Here is a 19,598-nt window from a genome sequence, read left to right as displayed (position 1 = left end):
TTCTTTCGACATTTTCCCCCCTGTACATTTCTCCCCACGCAATGCCAACGACTTGCTCGGAAGTGCCCGAAAGAACAGACCAGTTTCATCACCATTAAAAATGTCTTGGTTCATAGTTTTATGTCAGTTTACGCACCTTGGGGATCCACTCTTCAATTGCTTTCGGATCGACATCTTTTGACTCACCACAAACTTCTCTCCACACAACATTATGCCTAGACTTAAAACTCTCCAACCACCCCGACGATGCTTTAAAATCAACTTTCCCCAAAGATTTGGCAATCGAAAGAGCTTGAGCTTGTAAGATAGGACCAGAAATTGGCAAGTTTTTCGATCTGGCACTTACAAACCATTCCCATACCAGTTCGTTTATTTTCTCGTTGCCCGTTACTTTTCCTACCCGCTTCGCTTTGCCATTCCCTTCCATCCAGCACTTCAGAATTTTGTCCTTGTTTTTAAGTGTATCATAAATTTGTGTTTTTCCGCACTTAAAACGGCACATAATTTCTTTCACCGAAATTTTGTCCTTTTCCTTGGATTCAATGATTTGTACTTTATCATCCAAAGTGAGAGTCACGTGTCTTTTAGCCATTGTCTGTACGGCTAAAATAAAAACACTATAAAAAAACAGCTAGTTTTAACCACAGAAGAAAAAAACACGATATTGAACACAAACTCAGAACACTGTAGAAATGTACTTGTCTCTCGCTCCACTTCCCCTCTTTTTCTGTTTTTGATAACAACTTTCTGTCATTATGCTCGAAATGCATTTGCTTGGGGCACATTTAGTGAACCGTGAACAAGCACCAGCTGTAAATGAAGATTCTCAGATTTTGGAGAGCCGCCAACACAAAGACTTGTGGACTCCAGCATTATTTTAAGACCAGGTGAAGTTTACAGGTGGAGGATTGAAAGCAAATGCAGATTAAAAAAAAAATGGTACATGAACAATAACCTGTCAATCATCTGCTTCAGTGCTTCCGAACAGCAAAAGATCGTCATAGGAAAACGAGGTCAAATCTCTAAGGGTATTTTTGTGATGCATTATTTAAAGGCAAGAACTAATGGAGGAGGGTTCACTTGTTCTGTTAAGTGGCATTCCATATTGATCTCTTCACCCCCAAATAAGACACGCACAAGAGAGATGAAAGGTAACCTGTTGCAGCCTTCCACTGCGAAAAAGAGATTCCGTTTTATGCAAGCTTCAAAGGTTCCCTGGGACTATTTTTGCTTTCCGTTTCCGCGTTACGGAAGATTCCGTTTTACAGAAACTATTTGTAAAGGAATTCCCATAAGAGCTGCCGGGACTTTGAAAAATGTCCGCTATATACAGATTTCCGTCTTATTCAAGTTCCGGTTTAAGCAAGTTTCACTGTATTGTATATATATATATATATATATATATATATATATATATTAAGAGATTACACAAATATTCGTAAGAAACAAACACTGCAAGAGATGAAAGGATCAGAGCTTAAAACAATAATACAGAAGTCGATTTTGAGTTAGATAAATTACCACATTGGTTTCGAATTAGTAACTTATCTTTCCATGTTGATAAAATTAAGTGCATATTCTTTAGAAACAGACATAAAATGCAAAATATAATCACTATTTTATTACGATATGATCTCAAGAAATAACAGTTGTTGAAAACATAAAATATTTACGTGATATGGTTTGATGAACATTTCAAACAATGCCAGAGATGCTGAAACAAATACTATATACTGTATATTTCGAAATAAATTAGATACAGTTAGCCTCGTGTGGAGGAATATCTTAACACAAGTACGTTAACAAGCTTAATGGATATTATTTCATATATTGGACTCTAATATATTCAACTCATTGCTATCGTTTTATTCCAATAACAATAATGTTCAAAACGAAATTGAAGATAATAATAATAATTTGTTATTACACAATATAATACAACAATGCAGCGTTCTTGTTGCACAGGAACATCCACAAAGAGTTTTTACTTTAAATTATACATGTGTTGTATTATTTTACTTTCTTTGAAGCTATGATAATTTCCTATATTATCTGAGAACATTGTGCATATGGAAGCTAATCTGAAAATGAAACATTCTTTACAGATGTTCGACTTTATGTTATTCGTTTGTTGCCGGTAAGTACTATATACTATTACACATTTTAAAATACTTTATTTTTGTAAAACTACTAGTGCAAGGTTTGTCTCAGTATTTACATTTTGGGAAAAGGAAGGTACTATTCAATTAACACGGTGCCGATACTGCCACGCACCTCTCTCTCCACGCCGGGGCCACGATCCCCTTATTTGTATTGCAATTCTCATTGATTTCTTGTAAATAATATCTGACCACGAAACACGTATACTTGAACGTTCCTCCCCCTCCTCGAAAGTTATATGAAATTAATGGCACTGTTCAATTATAAGCCATAAAATTTCATGTCTACGCGTGACATCTAATGTAACCTACAGTTACTGTCAAAAGTCTGAGTACACTATTAATTTTTCAAAATTAAAAAATATCCATATGCAAAACCTAGTTTGTTGGACTTGTTCTGTAAAATAAACATCATTGTTCATTGAAAGAAATTGAAACATATGGTCTTATTTCCCCTGAGACAAATTTATTGAATATGTTTGTGTTCAATGAAATGTTAACTCTTAGGCTTGATAAGAGCTTTACAAATTCCAGCATTTGTTTGATTTATATGTCCAAATGTGAAGCTATGCCATTCCAAAATCTTCCAAAAATCTTCAGTATTCGATGGCATCTATTTACGGTCTGTCTTGTCAAGTTCATCTTACAATAGCTCGATGGGTAACAAATCCGGTGACTGTGGCAACTATTCCATTTGTTGGTGATGTTAGCATCTTCTTTGCATTGCAGATAATTACTGCATAGCTTGGAAGAATGTTTGGGATCATGTTGTAATATAAAATTACTGCGCCAAATCCATATGTTTATGATGGAATTCCATGCCTCACTTAAACATTGTGAAACATGTTTTAGTACATTATTTCATTAATTCGAACAGAATTATCAACTTAGTAGTCGGTAAAGCATTCCCAAAGAGTGACACTACCTTCGTGCCTTGCTGTAGGTAGTACACGGCCGTACTTTCCAGTAGTGTGGACCCCTGTTCATTCAGAAAGTAATCTGCGAACCCCCTTGCAATGCTATGAAATTTCACGTGGTATTCTAAAGGTACACGATTGCATCCTAGTGAACGAAATTTCAATTGAAAATACAGTAATTTTCAAGACTTTCTTTTAAAAGGAAATTCACATGATGATCAACCTTCTCAAATGGGTGTCACTAATGTGAGGAATGAAATCCTTTGTGTTTTTCCATAGTTGCTTAGGAATCTGAATTAATTTTTGTCACCATCAATCTTAGGTCCGATTCCACATTGAGACGATTTCACTTTAAAGTTTTAATACTGCAAAGAGCAAAGAAGGTCTGCTTACATAAGTAAGCGGTTGGGAAAGGCATCAAAGTTGCAATGCCTTTTTAGATAACTCTTCATACTCAAAGCGCACACGCAAACCAATTTGAGTCAAGAGTTATTCGCAGTGGCGGATCTAGGAACATATTTTGGGAGGGGTTTCTCATTTTTTTTTAGAAATCGCAGAATTGGGGGGGGGGGACGATTGATATTTATAAGCATAGGAATGACTAACATTTACTTCTTTTTTATTAAAAACGTCTGTAGTTGGTGGTAGTGGTGGGAGTTTTCCATGAAATTGCCACTTGAAGATGAAATCCATACATAAAATTCCGGGGCGTCGTGCAATTAATGTACAACTGCCTTTGAAAAAGTGCCCTAACAACGAAGGAATTTCTCTCACTTGAAGTAGTCCTATACAACGATTGACCAACTTCAAAGCAGAAATTTATAAAGGTAACCACGAAATTCCTGTCGCTTTTTGTGGAGGTCTGTGTTTAATTGGCTCACACACCGTGAGTTGAATGCGAATGGAAATAAGGCGAAGGTCAGTTGGTGTGGGTATATCCAACATACTACTTGGTTGTTTCACTTCAGTTACACCGTGAACTTGTGTAAGGACAGAGTAAACATGGGACCTCCACAGAGTGTCATAAGGACGTGTATGCACCACGTGCCGGAAGACCAACACATGTAGAAAATGAAGATCTTCAGTCAGCAATTGAGGCGAACAGTGGCAGACATGTAAGGAATTGGGACTACAATGCAGTGTCAGTGGAGAAACCATTCGGCAGCACCTTCATCAACTTGAGACGCAATGCACTGGATGGTTTCCACACGATTTGACTCCGGGTCAGAAGGCAACGGGAGCAAACACCTGTATTTCTTTGCTGTCTCGTATGAGGAGGAGCCATTTCTGGACAAGGTGTTGACATGTGATGGGAAGTATGTCCTGTACGAAGCTCCACAGCACCGTCATCATTGGTTAGCATCCCATGAACTGGTTCCAAACAGCCGAAACCAGCATTGCACCAGAAGAAGGTCCTCCTGTGTGATTGGTGGACTCATCTGGAACTGCTATCAGCTGGTCAGAGCATCAATGCAATTATGTACTGTCAGCAGTTGAGCAGTGTTCAAGAAAACTCAAAACTCTGGAACCAGCACTTCTGAATCGCAAAGGAGTCCTCCTGTTACAGGAAAACGCTAAGCCGCACGTGGCTAGAATGACCCGGGACACCATTCTACGTCTAGGATGGGAAACACTATTGCATCCGTCATACTGCCCGGACATTGCGCCGTCCGATTATCATCTGTTGTATTCCTTGGACAATCATCTTACGGGACGCCAGTTCAAATCCCTAGTAGAGGTGCAAAATGCACTTGATACCTTCTTCACTTTATGGCCCACCAAGTTCTACGGCGATAAAATCCATGGCCTTTCAGAACGTTGGCAGAAGGTTGTCAGTGCTGATGGGGACTTTTTTTTTTTTATCTTCCAGGTACGTCTTAGGTGACATAACGATGTTCGAAGGTGCTGGGTGAAAAGGCGACACATCTTTCTTGGTCACCTTGTAGTAAAGTAGGAGAACATTTAAATTTACAAACGTACGTAGGTATAATTTCTGATTGCTTTCTTTTTAGTAATTGAAAAAAATACTTCTTGCATAACTGCTGTGAGTTCTATCTTATTACATCATTTTTCAATTTTTATGCGTCGCGGAACCCAGAGGTCCGCGGATTCCACTTTGAGAACTGCTGATTTAGAAGTTATATGATTTCAAACACTGCACTGCAAAAGTCAGTACCGTACAAAGTAGTGGTGTTGCAATCATCTGAGAAAGGTGTGGTCACTGGCACGTAGGTAAGTAGACACTGAGAAGTTAAACTACTGTTGTCACAAACAGTAAGTTACGGTTGATTAGCACCCGGAAGTCAGTACATATTTTAGCTCATTCCCTTAACTACTGCGCAATGAAACGTTACATATTATAAATATTGTACTATAAGATAAAGTTATGTTTCAGCTACAACACAAGACACTGATTCATTTGGTTGTGTCTTCTGATATTGAAAAAGGTAACAAATAAAAGAAAATATTTGATTCGTTTTACAGCGAGCGCACAAGATGGCTCTTGCTGTTAGATCTTACTAGAACTACTCAATTTTATGAAATGTTTGTTTGTATGTGTAAAGTATTTTAAAGTAACGATCTTATTACGAAATAGATATATTGTTTGACCGTTTTTCGTGTTACGTTTCACATTTTATTAAAATATTAATTTACATTTAAGGAAGTAGATTTTGAGAAGAAACTTGCTCAGAACGACATAATGCGTTGCTGCCAAATTTGTACGTTTAGTTCTTGGATTCTAGCGTTGCAGTTCGAAAAGCTGAACTTTAGTTGTGAATTGCGGTAAGGGTGGGAAACTAATTTCTCCTGTAAGTATCCAAGCAGAATTCCATGATTACTTCCTTTATTATCTGGCACCAGTAAAAACTCAACACTACCTGGCAACGCCGCACTATTCAAGCAGTGTTTAGCATAGCACCGAGAACACCTAGTGATCCATCTTAATAAGATTTACAGCAATTCGATCAATAAACAACTACTCTTTTACATTTAATCATTTGTAAACTTTGATAACTATATGTTCTTTCCAATGAACCCGATTTGATTTTGCGTATTTTTCCCCCGAACATTATCAGCGCAATGTATCTTTGGGTTAATTACATTTATCATTCCATTTCTATTATTTTTATTACTTATTTTTATCTTTGAAGTACACTTACCATCATAAGTCACAAATGGAATACGAAAACCTTTAGCAGTAAATTTGTCATCAGATTTAAACTGCACCCACAACCGCTTACTTCGAGCAGTGAAAGCAATCGGTTTCTCCAGAGATTTGCAAGCTTCAAACGTTGTTACAGAATACGGAGACTCTGAAATTATTGGAAATTTAACAATTATACCATCATTCGATAAGTTTTACAATAATTAGTAAAATATGTAACATCGAATATGACTTATACTTTGTAAGATAAGCAGCAATATTATATGTATATTATGTTTTAAATATTTTTTTCCTATTTTTCTACTTACTTATACACATAAAATATTTACCAGAAAATAGTAAAAGCACTAACAAGAAACATAAAAAATCAACTGTAAGTGCTTGTATCTTTTTAAATCTCTATAATTACTATGTACTTATAGAGATATACTAACTATATACTTCAATCTATCTCAACTCACACACTCACTCATTCAGCTTTCATAATTTAGTTTTACCTTTACCACATTTTTCCATGTCGTATTATTAATTATTATTATTATTATTATTATTATTATTATTATTATTATTATTATTATTATTATTATTATTATTATTATTATTATTATTATTATTATTATTATTGTTATTATTATTATTATTATTATTATTATTATTATTATTATTATTATTATTATTATTATTATTATTATTATTATTATTATATTTCTATTCATTTATGTTTCTTTTAGATAAAAAAAATAAATTCCGACCAAAGCAAACACTTATCATTACTTATCTGTGTTATAGCTTCACCGTGTATATTAGGGTGAAACGGAAAAAAAATCGAATTTTTACATTTTATTTCTAATAATGTGGAAAGGTTACCTTTTTCTGTGGAAAAAAACAAAAATAAAATTTTAGAGTAATCGGAGTATGGTTTGAGATGCTGCAAGTACGATAATATTTCATAAACTTAAAATGTCGTGTACTATTTCAACCTTTTTTGCTCTTTTATTTGCACCACAAAAACATTTATTTTAATTGTTATATCTATTTATTGATGTAACAAGCTTCTGGGGGTGGAAGGTGAAGTGGTTTAACTTTATGATGAAGTTAAAACAAAATAAATCGTAAGTCAAAAATGAGCAAAAAGTATATTTTTTAAAACGAAAAATTACTGTATTCGAAGATAGAATTATTACTCCTTCTCCCACCTAAAGTTTATTTCTTTTTTCCTCAATAATAAGAAATAACAAGTACAATCAATGTTTTATAGTGCAAATAAAAAGAGAGTGAAAGAGGCTAAAATGGAATAAGAAATGTCATATTTCTAAAACTATAAGATTCTTGTGGCACCTCAAAGCATACTTCAATCGCCCTAAAATATTATTTTTCTGTTTTCTACATCAAAAGCAACTTTTCTGCACTATTAGAAATAAAATTTAAAAATTCCAGTTATTTCGTTCCACCCTAATGCAGGCACGTAGCCCGGGGGTCCGCCCCCCCCCCCCTTCGAGACCAGAAATGAAAAAAATAATGAAGGATAAAATAAAATGAAATGACAAAAAGAAGGATCAGCGTTAAAAATTAAAAAGAAAACTACAGGAAGCTTTTGCTTACTCTTTCTTATGAGAAGATTTGTATTACTTGCAATATAGTGGTGAGGTAAGCGAGGTATTCTGGAAGAGTCAGGGAATTTGAAATTTCAAGAACAGTCATGGAATTCTCAGAATTCCTGCTACTAGTCAGGGAGATTTCAAGCTTTCGAAAGCATAAGTACCGTTGTGTAACAGCGTGGACATTTTTAATCATAATTTCTCGTCATCGCATCCTTGCAGTATCAAACATGTTATTTCAAGGACAATTTTCTGTTGCTCCTTTAACCTGTCATTTGGAACCGACAGTAGTTGACGGAATAATAATAATAAAAAATTATGTTGAAAGAAAGTTCTGTTAGCATTTGATTCAACAGAGAAAGGAACAGGGGCTGTATCTGGAAGTCAACGCCTGTGGGAGTATCACCATTGATCTCAGCGACCACGAAAACTATGGATTTGATACTAATATCGGTCATTTTGGGCTATTTTTTATATGTCTCGGTATCCACCCTCCGCTGACTCCCGGCCCGCATACTTGCAAGTCATCGCTAATGGAAGTGTCACCATTGATTGTAGCGACCGCAAAAACTATGGATTTGACACTAATATCGGTCATTTTGGATTACTTTATATGTCTTGGTATCTCACCTCCCTCCGGTGACCCCCGGCCCGGAGCCGAATAGCGTGAATTTGGAAGTTAATGCGACTGGAGTTTCACCATTGATTTCAGCGACCGCGAAAATATGAATTCGACACTAATAGCTCAACTGGTAGAGCGTTGGCTTCGCATTCGGGAGGTCGTGGCTTCGAATCTCGCTGCCTAACATCCTGACAGGTTTCCCAGAGTTTCCCTCAGTTCTACCAGGCAAATGCCGGGATGGCACCTACTAAACAGGCCCTGGCCGATACCTTCCCAAATCCTTTCCATTGTTAATGTTGTTGGATATTCAATGTAAAATGGCCTCTGAGTTGTATCTGGTGATTGTTAAATAAATAAGTAAATAAATATCGGTCATTTTCTACTACTTTTACATGTCCCGGTAAACGTCCCCCTGAGACTCCCCTGATTCGAAGTTCGACAAAAACGTTTAACTCTGGTCTGGAGCCTGGACCAAGGTATTCGTGACTAAAATTTGGTAACTCTCAGTCAATTTGTCTGGTTCCCAAGCCGGTTCCGGTAAAATCCCCCTCTAAGACCTCACTGTTTTGAAATTTGAAAAAACGCTTAGTCTTGATCTGGGGCCTGAGCCAAGGCACACCTGACCAAAATCTGGTAACTCTCGGTCCACTCGTCTGGTCCCCAGACCGCACACAGACAGACAGACAGACAGACAAACACACAAACAAACTCTTTATTTTATTTATATTAGAAGATAGTTTACAAGACACTATTCAGTATGTACTTTTTATAATAACTGAGGTCATAACGAAAGGAAAATTGTTATATTTGAATAAACAGGAGAAGGACGTAAATATTGCAAAATCTTTTTCAATACTTTTCTTTATTATTTTGCTCGAAATTTTTTCATAGTGTGTTATTAAAATACTTGCCAACATATCGTCATTTTATTGTCCTAACAAACCAATATATGTTGATAGTAAAGTACTTTAGATTGATCAAGCTCCTGGGCCTTCACAATTTCATGTCACTCACCCCCTCCCCCGTTACGAAATCCTGGCTAAACGAAGCAATATATGTTCCAGTAAAATAGTTCAGAGTGATCGAGCCCCTTTTGTGATGACCACAGTATTTCATGTCACGGACCCCTCCCCCCTTTCACGAAATCCTGGCTACGAGCCTGCCTAATGTATATGCCTTGATCAGATACATTGTGAAGGCAATGACATATTGCCGAAAATTAACACAGATTAGTAATAATAAGTGCTTGTTTTGGTCAGAATTTATCTGTATTTAAATTATATTTAGTAGAATGCTAGAACGTAGTGTAAAGCTTGAATCACCAGCTGTCAGATTATACTTTTCATTTAAATTTTTGTTTTGTTCGTCCCTTTTTCCTTATTATTTTATATAATTATATAATTCAATCTTGATTATTTATCCATTTCGTTTAGGTTCCAATAAGTTCATTTTACGTCATCGAACTTTCTCTACTTTTATCCTTTAACTAACATTATTAAGTTATGTGATCTTGATCTCCAGTATGGCTCTCAGCTGGTCGTTTCATAGTTAATCGTTTGTTCTTTAATTTTCCTTTTCTTCTACCTCTTTGCCTTTTCTATATGATGAAGTATTAACGAAAGACCTTATAAGTTTACTTTGCTTCGTGTTGAGTATTAATAAATTTACTTTTTTCTTTTGAGTAATTAGTTTTCCATGCCCATTTGGGATTCCTTTGTTCCAACTTCAATTTATAATTTATATGAAGAATAGAGAGAGAGAGAGAGAGAGAGAGAGAGAGAATATTGCTTGCGGGAGTGGTGTCTCTCAATCGCAGATAGAGGTAAACACGCTGTATTAAATTAATTTAGAAAGAGTTGTTTTAATCCAGATCATGACATCTTATTGATACTTTGTGTAGTTCTAAACCAATAGAGTAGTGTACTATTAAGGCATAACGGAAAAATAGTTTGTTTTTCTTTCTTGTCATCTGACCAATTTCCAGTCTTTTCGATATGCGTAAGGTATCTAGTAGCGTCTTCAGATTATAATTCATAAAAAAAATTCTAACGAGTTTGCGTTAACGGGAAAGCACTGGGAAGGTGAACTATGTGCAGACATCTGTCTTGTATATGACAGAACAACTAAAAATAGGTTATATTATCTCACTAATTATGAGAAGACAATGCAAACGAAAAACAAGCATATGAAAAGATACAATGGTGTTTTGTGAGTAATTACACATCTTTACTTGAAATTAACACAAAAATGATTACTTACCAATGTATCCTTCCGTGAGAAAATCAATATTCTCCAAACATATCCGAACAACAAACTAGTTTTATCTTCAGTGGTAAGGTAACAAGAATAAAAATGGACGAGAGAAAGATGGTATAGAAAAAGGAATACTAGTACCAACAAATAAACATAACGTGAGAAATGGATGCTGAAAGCAACCAGCAGAGCACAGTGGACGAAAGAAAGAACGAGCTAAGTTGAAAGAAGCGCGGTGTCTATTCTACGTCACTATTGCCAGATCCAAAATATACATCAAAGATACATAGCCTGAATTCAGATTTAAAGCCGATTTATATTTATGAATAAGGAGTGATTCTTTAATCTCCTAGTTTTTTTTTTTTTTTTTTTTCTTAAATCTATCACATTAACCTGTTCTACGTTGTATGTATATTGTTTTAGATGAAGTGACAATCCCGACGTACCCTCTTCTTGTGACTTTTGATTGTCTAATGTGTTCTTTAATTCTGAAGTTAATATTACATTCGTTTGGTTTGACCTATATATGAATAATCACGTTCACACTGAGCCCGGTAAATACCTGACCTATTTAGTGTAGGGTGACTAGGTTCTGACAAACGAAAAGCAGGATACAAATATAATCGTATATTATAGTTTACTACGTCGGCAGTACGCATGTCCTTATTTCATTTAACGTTAACCTTAAATTAATCATTTATTTTTGTTTAAAAAAAAGAAAAAAAAAAAAGTACTCAACAAAACTGTTGAAGGAATTCAACGCAACTCCAAATACTTTTATGAATAACAAATACAAGATTGATGAAGCACTTGAAACAATTTCATAAAGTAACAAAAAGGAATCACTTTAATGAAAAAGAAAACTTAAGTATCTTGAAGCATAAAATTTTAATGAAACATAAAAGTGCGATTCATCTTAACGGTTATTTATCCATTACTTGGCAAACTTTTTCCAAAAAGGTTAACAAATTATTTTCATTAATATGTGATATCTCTTTGCCAACTGTACATCAGTAGGCCTATATTGGTTGGTGATATATTTTTCGTTTGAATATATAGCGTGCAGTAACTCGCTGCTTTGCAAAATCATGTCACGGAATTCACTACAGGTACAATTACAGTTACATTTTGTTATTATTAGGCGTTTAAGAGTTTCAATTTTTCAACTGAGATTTCTCTTCAGTCAACAAATTATTCATTATAGAAAATACCCATTCAGTTGGAGCATTTGTGGCAGGGAAGCACACAGGGAACTTCACAAAATCACATACTTGGGAATAGGATATGAGTTTTCTTCGAAATGCTTGAATATTTCACTTATCTTAAATCTATCCTCATTTGAGTAGTGTTTCATTCTGTAATTATTTTCAGAAGCAACACTTCTTACATTTCTTTACGTTTGTAATCTTATCAAACAGATAGGAATCATTTGTATCTTTTCCTGACAATGTATTAATGTATTTCACGCTGCTTTGGACATTCCCATTCAATTACTGAGTTAAGTCTCGTACAGTTCAAAATGTTAATGTCTAAAAAAAGTTATGAATCACTGCTTAATATACTCATTACAAGTTGAAGGAAATATAAACACTTAGGACATTTTTTTAAAAAGAAGGACATTTCTCGAATTTCTATGCGTCTTCGCAACACGCATGACAGCTCTTTGAAAAACAGTACTGTACTGCGAAAATCAGTACGTCTGGTCACCTTAATTTAATGGATCAACAAAATAACTTAAAGCCAATGAGATGCTTTTTAAACTTTTTGGAAGGCTACTGGAAGTAGATATGTTATGCTTTGCAAGAATACGTTGAATTTTTGTCGATAATTGTGGAAAGTAAGAAATTCCTATCCAAGTTTTTGTTTCTTTGGGGATAACAGTTTTAGGAACTTGCAACGATCTACGTCTTTGATTAAACTTTATTATTATTATTATTATTATTGTTTAAAGTGACGCTTTATATATAGGTCAAACCAAACGTAATATTAACATCAGAATTAAAGAACACGTTAGACAACCAAAAAAGTCACAACAAGAGGGTATGTCGGAATTGTCACTTCACTAAAACAACATACACACAATATAAAACAGGTTAATGTGATAAGATCAGAAAAAAAAAAACAAGCGATTACAGAATCATCCTTTATTCATAAACATATACTGACTTTAAATCGGGATTCTGGCTACCTACCTTTGATGTATATTTTGGATCTGGCAATAGTGATATTTATAAATTTATTATTTTTATAATTTATAATAATTATCAGTTTTGTTTATCTTGGAAACAATTCTTCAATCTACTATCTTGGTCACCATTCAGATTTTAGAAAATTATTCATTCACCTTTAACCAACATCTACCAAAACCTAATCCCACCAAGATTATAAGTTCGTAAAAATTATTCTATAGTATGCACTCAGACCTTCAGAAAAATCATTCATCTTCTCCAACACTGATCAATGTTCAGGTCAATACCTAGTCAATGGAAGAGTACGAAGACCGGAAGTTAGGGCAATGATTATCCGAAAATAGAAAAGTAAAAAATTGTTTTTGGAGAAGAATCCTTCGCTTATATACTCTCCTATTTCCCGCTTTTTTTTCGGGTGTGGGATTTAAAATTCACGTGAATCGCGAAAATAAAAAAGTTAGAGAAGAAGAGAAATTTATAATACAGCTGAGAAGTTTTCATTTCTTGGGATAAGCAAAAATCAATAAAAAAATTAATGAAATAAAATATTGGAGACGAATTACGTACGTCACATTCATAGAATAAATATAATTAGATGTTCATTCACTCAACTCTTAAGAATTTATGTAATTGCTTTATTATATGAGTATACTAATTATGAATATATATTTTGGGAACATATTTCTCACAACAAAATAAGAAACAAATTCATATGGATGTGTGCTCGAAAGTGGATAGTTTCGGAGTTATAGGTTGCCGAAAACGTAAAAGAAGTGAAATTTGAAAGTCCGTAGCTCCATTGGTATGGGACCTATCGTAGTCGGGTCAAAACATCACTGAAGAACTGGTATGTGAACTATCCAAATATCCATGTTTAAGAATGATCCAGTACTTGCACACCAATTTTTAGAGAAGTAGATGCAGAGTGATCAAGTAATTCCAAACAGCCTCTCTAAAAATGATTGTGCAAGTACCGGAGATTCTGAAAGACGGATATTAGAATAGTTCACATAATAGTTCCTCAATGATGTTGTGACCCGACTACAATCGGTTCTATAGTAGTGGATCTATGGTCCTTTCAAGTTCATTTTTTCACGTTTTCGGCACCCTATAACTACGAAACTATGCACTTCCGATCAGGTTCATATGAACTTTTTTCTTATTTTTTTTTTGTGTGTGTGTGTGTAAGGAATTTTGATGTAAGGAATCTATTCCTAAAATATTGTGACAAATTTTTGTAACACCCTGTATATTAAGTACCGTGTATTAAAGAAAATGCAAGTAAAACACAAGTAAAACCCAGTACAAGTGAACCATTTATCTTTACAAAGATACTTACTTGACTTTCTCATAACCAAGGAATCTTCACATCTACTTCCCGCCAGTGAAATGTCCGGAGCAATCATAAGAATCCTTCTTCCTTTGCTAGGTTTGATTATCCACGTGCACTCGACATTGTTTGGATAATTTCCTGGATAATTTGGTGTTTCAATAACACCCATCAACTCGTTAATGTAACTTCCACAATTTGTTCCTAAAAGTATAAGGAAATGTGCATTTTAGACAAAGCATTTAATTTGCGGCAATCTCTTTTCTGCAATATATACAGGGTGTCCCAAGAGTAACGGTAAAAAATGAAACCACAGATTCCTGGCACCAAAACAAGTAAAAAATTTTATATAACATATAGTCCGGAAATGAACAGGGGCTGAGCTAGAAGCTTCGAATGTAAGGAAAAGGAACTTCACACCTGGCTACCGGGATAATGATCGGAGCTAAGAAAGTGGGTCAGAAATACATAAATATATCGACTTGTCCTATTAAACGCATGTTCAAATGTTTGACATAAGTGCAAGGGATTCCCCATACATCGTCTGGGGATTAACGGAATGACTTTCTGGCACGGGTAGTGCAACGGTGCAATGAAGATAGACAAAATACAGTACAAAGTTGTGAAACATGGATGGCAGACCTTCAGACAACCAGCGTGCCTAGCATGGTTGTATTAACTGCACTGACAGAATGGGAATTAAAGGATGTTTTACAGGGGGGATGAATTGTACTTCCAAGAAAATTTAACATGTGCAAATTCAAAACTTATGAATTTATCCAGTTCTACAGAGGGAGGATTTCCCTCTCATCCACCTGGCAATTCTTACACTGCTCAGGGTCTATGGAATGTGGTATATTGACAGAGATAATGGGAGTAGCTGTAGTTGCTTACAATACAGATATTCGGTGAATTCCTACATGACGTATGAAGAATCTCCAGCGCAGTTATGTAACATGCGGTTAAAGAGGTCAAGCCGATATGATTTCTATGTATTTCTGAACCCATTTCGTAGCTCCTATCATTATTCCGATAGGCAGGTGTGAAATTCCTTTTCTCCACTTTCGAAACTGTCTGGCTCCACTCCTGTCCATTTCCGGATTATATGTCATATATACTTTCTTGCTTGTTTTGATGCCAGGAATCTGTGGTTTTATTTTTATCATTACTTTTGGGACACCCTGTATATGTATATATACTTAATAAAAAACAATCATTTTAAACACCAAAAGTAAAAGGTACTGAGATTGTTGAAGACATCAAACCTATCACAATATCTCCACTTCCAAGCTTCCACTTTCTCCACATCAAAGTTCTCTTTCCTATACTCTGACTATTCGGAAAACTTATCTGTTCATCCATATCGTCCCTCAACTATCAGAATTCTATTGTCGGTACTCTCCAACTGGGAATATCCCAAGCCGCAAACTGTTCTAATCCAAATTTTGTTACTCAATACTATCCCAGATTCCATTGTCTTCAGAAATTATAAATCTTGCTTAGCCCGTACTCATTGTCTCACCTGAAACCGAAAAAGCGACCCAAACTTGTTTATAAAATATCCTCCAAACTGAAAAGTCACACTACTAGACTCAGACCTTTGAAGTACCTCGCACTTCAATCGAAAAGATGCCAGTAACCCAGATGCAAAACCTCTTATATTGGATACCAGTTTTCCATTTCAACACAATAACACAAAGTTGGGGGTTTCTACTGGTCAGAAAAATCAGGGAAGTCAGTGAAAACTCAGGGAAAATGGTACAGATCAGGGAAGCTCAGGGAAAAAACAATGGAAATCAGGGAAAGTCAGGGAAATTTTATAAAATATATTTTTTAACATTTATTGCACACCAGTTTCAGCTTAATGATCACAGTATGGAACTTTGCTCAGATTTTTATGAGAGGTAAGTGGAATGTACGTATCAGCAATTGATTACTATTTGTCTCTATAGAATAAATGTTCTGATATATACATATTCACCTTTATTTATTCCTTATTTATATGTCAACGTTATCCGATACCTGTCATGAAAGTCAGGGAATTTCCTGCCACAGGTCAGGGAGAAGTCAGGGAAACAGGTTTCTCCAGATCAGTAGGAACCCTGAGACAACAAACTTTTCAACCTTTGTACAGTTTCGATTTTTCAGCCTTACTTATATCCTTAAAATGGACCCATCGCTCAAATTCTTCATATACGTTCCAGAAAACACAACCCATTATAAGTACTTTCAACCATGTATGTTGAGAAAAAGTGGAATGCGTAATTGCATTCTATCTCCAAACTGTTCCCATTACGTTAAGTATCTGTAGTAACGCACTATGCTACAATCGGTTCGTTTCCCAAATATTTATTTCTATCTTCACCGTTATTTACTATTATTTTTCGTACACTATCGTTCTGTACTCTTCTTCTTTTACTCTGATTTTTCCCGCTTACGTAGGTCGACGTTTCTAATGTTCGCTGCCACCTTGTTCGGTCCCAAACGTCATTCTGTATTAACCTCTTTCCTTCTAAATCCAGTCAGACAATCTTGTTCTGTATTATTTCTCATTACTGTCATTAACTAAATAACTAACTAACTCTATGGATATGGAACCTGGAGGTTTACAAAAGCTCTCCACCGACTACTATCCTTAGCTAACTGTATCAAGTTTGTACTTTGTATTCCTATTTCTGCGAGATCCATCTTAATATTGTCCTCCCATCTACGCCTAGGTCTTCCTAATGGTCGTTTTCCGATTGGTCTTCCAGTCAAGACTTTGAAAACGTTCCTACTTTCTTCCATCCTGGCCATGTGACCTGCCCACCTGAGCCTCCTAGACTGAATGACCCTAACAATGTTTGGTAAACTGTATAAAACATGTAGTTCCTCGTTATGAAGTTTCTGCCATTTCCCATTCCTGTTTCTTTTGGGTCCGATATTCGTCTCACGATCTTGTTCTCAAATGCTTTCAGTCTACGTTCTTCCCTTCGAGTAAAAGACCATGTTTCGAAATCGTATCGAACAACAGGCATGATTATCGTTTTATATATTTTAAGCTTCAAATTCCTAGATAGAATTCGCGCCAAAAAAAATTTTTTGAACTGAATAATAACGCGAGTTCCTTGCTTTTATTCGACATTTAATTTCTTCGTGAATATGGTTTTCGTCTGTTAATATTGATCCTAGATATTTGAAAGTATCCACTTTATCAAAAGTATTATTTGATATTTTAATGCATCCATAATTTGCCGTATTACGATCCCGACGAACATCCATGTATTTAGTTTTCTCTGCATTTAGTTTTAACCCATCTCCCTGCAAGCGTTTAATAAGAACTCTGCATTTCTTTCTATTGTTCTCCTATCATCCCCTATTAAATTTACATCATCAGAATACGCCATAACCTGGTGAATGCCATTCAACTCTAGGCTCTAGTTGCAATCTTTGATTTTCCTTATAGCGTATTCTAGGACAAAGTTGAATAATAATGTCGACAACGCATCTCCTTATTTCAGACCATTCTCGACGCGAAAGCTCGTGAACAATAAGTTTCCTACCCGGGTTTTACTTTGGGATTCATTTAAATATCTTAATTAATCTAATTAGCTTTTTTGGTATTCCAAATTCTGTAAGAATGTTGTACAATGTTTCTCTCTCAACTGATCATTATTGTCATTACTTTTTTTTTTTTTTTTTTTTTTTTTTTAAATATTCTTTAACAGTCTTCGTAAGTTTTTCTTTGTTATCAATGTTACATTTTTGAACTCTTGCAATTCATTTTTCTTTTTACATGATCAATATTTTTTCTCTATCTGTTACTCATTCTCTCTCCCTTCGTCATATTAGTTTTATTTTTCTACATTACATTCTATTTTCAACCTGGTAAAACAAGGATGTGTCCATGCATTCCAAGATGGCGCTTCCTACTTGGACGATTTACAGCTGCTATTCAGTTGTTTAACTTTTTTTTTTTTTTTTTTTTGTTCTTTCTACTTCTCGCCTTCTCTATCTGATAATATATTTAGCGAAAGTGCTTATAGTGTGCTTTATCACTTTTCTATTTTCTTTATGATTTCTCTATTTTCTGGTAATTCACTATACATATTTATTTCAACCAGATATATTAAAGTTGAAGTTGAAAACATTTTGTGGAGGAAATTAAGCTGATTGAACGGGTTGTTCAGCAAGCATACTGGAGAGGGAAATTTGTGCTCATAATGTTGAAAAGTGGAGAAAAGAACACAAGTATATAAGCTTTAACATAATATTTTGCTCTGCAATAATTTTATCTTATCAAATTAGATAATTCTACTGTATTCTACTGTATTAGATAAATTCTTAAGTAGCTGAATTGGTCACTGTTATTAGAGAACTCAGAAAACAAAGTTCGCTAATGCATATATTTTGTACTATTACAGATAGCAAGTTACTACTTGGCCGTGACTGGTTTGTGACAGTAGAATCAGGTTCCAGTGCTTGTACGTCCTAATAAGATGAACATAAAAGCTCTCTATGTGGACACTAGAAGAAATGCGATATGTTATTAGATTTTTGAGGGCAAAAGGAACAGTACCATTTCAAAATCGTAAGAGATTGAAAGAAGTGCACGGCGGAAATATAATAACAGTGCAGTACGGATGTGAATGGTGGAAATTTAGTGGTTGTTGTGTGAGTGTGCAAGATGAATAAAGGAGCGAGTACCTTCGCACAACAGACCACCTCCTTTCAATTGAAGAAGCTGTATGGGCGAAACGGCGAGTATCACCAGCAGAATTAGAAGTACAGTTTAAACTTTCATCTGACACAATGTGGGACATTATCCACGAAAGTTTAGGATTTTTTTTTTAAAAAAAAAAAGTGTGCATCAGGTAGATTCCACGATAACTGACAGACAATCGGACAGAAGTTCCATATGAATACATTTCTCTCACAAATCGTTTTCTTTAATGAACATTCGGTACATTTTCTGAGTCAAATCATTACTGGGGATGAAACGAGGGCGAAACAGTACTTCCATGAGAGAAAATAGTAAGCAATGGTATGAAAACATCTAGAAACTTCAGCAGTCAAAAAGTTTAAGACACCATCTATCACTGGCAAACTGGTGATAAGGGAGTTTTGGGTTATCCATAATGTATTCCTTATGGATTTTTGTGTCCATAATCACACAATGAATACTGCAGGGTATCGGGCTACACTCCGGAAACTGAAGAGATTTGTTCAACCCAAATTTCCTCAACTGTTAGACATGACGGAGAACTTGCTCCACGACAATGCGTACCCGCATGCAGCACATGCGACAGTGAATTTTATGCAACGGTGAGCTGGGAAATTCTTTCGCACACACCGTGCAATCTAGATCTTGCTTCGTCCGATTTC

General features: G+C 35.2%; 1 protein-coding gene across 3 annotated transcripts in view; it reads right to left on the bottom strand.

Annotated features, from left to right (window-relative positions):
- Positions 1-19,598, bottom strand: part of LOC145670263 (signal peptide, CUB and EGF-like domain-containing protein 3) — a 372,945-nt gene that overhangs the window by 17,351 nt on the left and 335,996 nt on the right. For all 3 annotated transcript variants that reach the window (XM_081738684.1, XM_081738683.1, XM_081738685.1), the window contains 2 exons: positions 14,244-14,438; positions 6,238-6,390 (listed from right to left, as the gene is read on the bottom strand). In XM_081738684.1, coding sequence (XP_081594810.1) covers positions 6,238-6,390; positions 14,244-14,438 — 348 coding nt within the window. The remainder of the gene's footprint in view (positions 1-6,237; positions 6,391-14,243; positions 14,439-19,598) is intronic.

The sequence above is a fragment of the Thermobia domestica genome, chromosome 14 (assembly GCF_964235325.1).
Source record: "Thermobia domestica chromosome 14, izTheDome1.hap1.1, whole genome shotgun sequence".
Taxonomy (NCBI): Eukaryota; Metazoa; Arthropoda; class Insecta; order Zygentoma; family Lepismatidae; genus Thermobia; species Thermobia domestica.
This window is presented reverse-complemented; position numbering and strand designations above follow the sequence as displayed.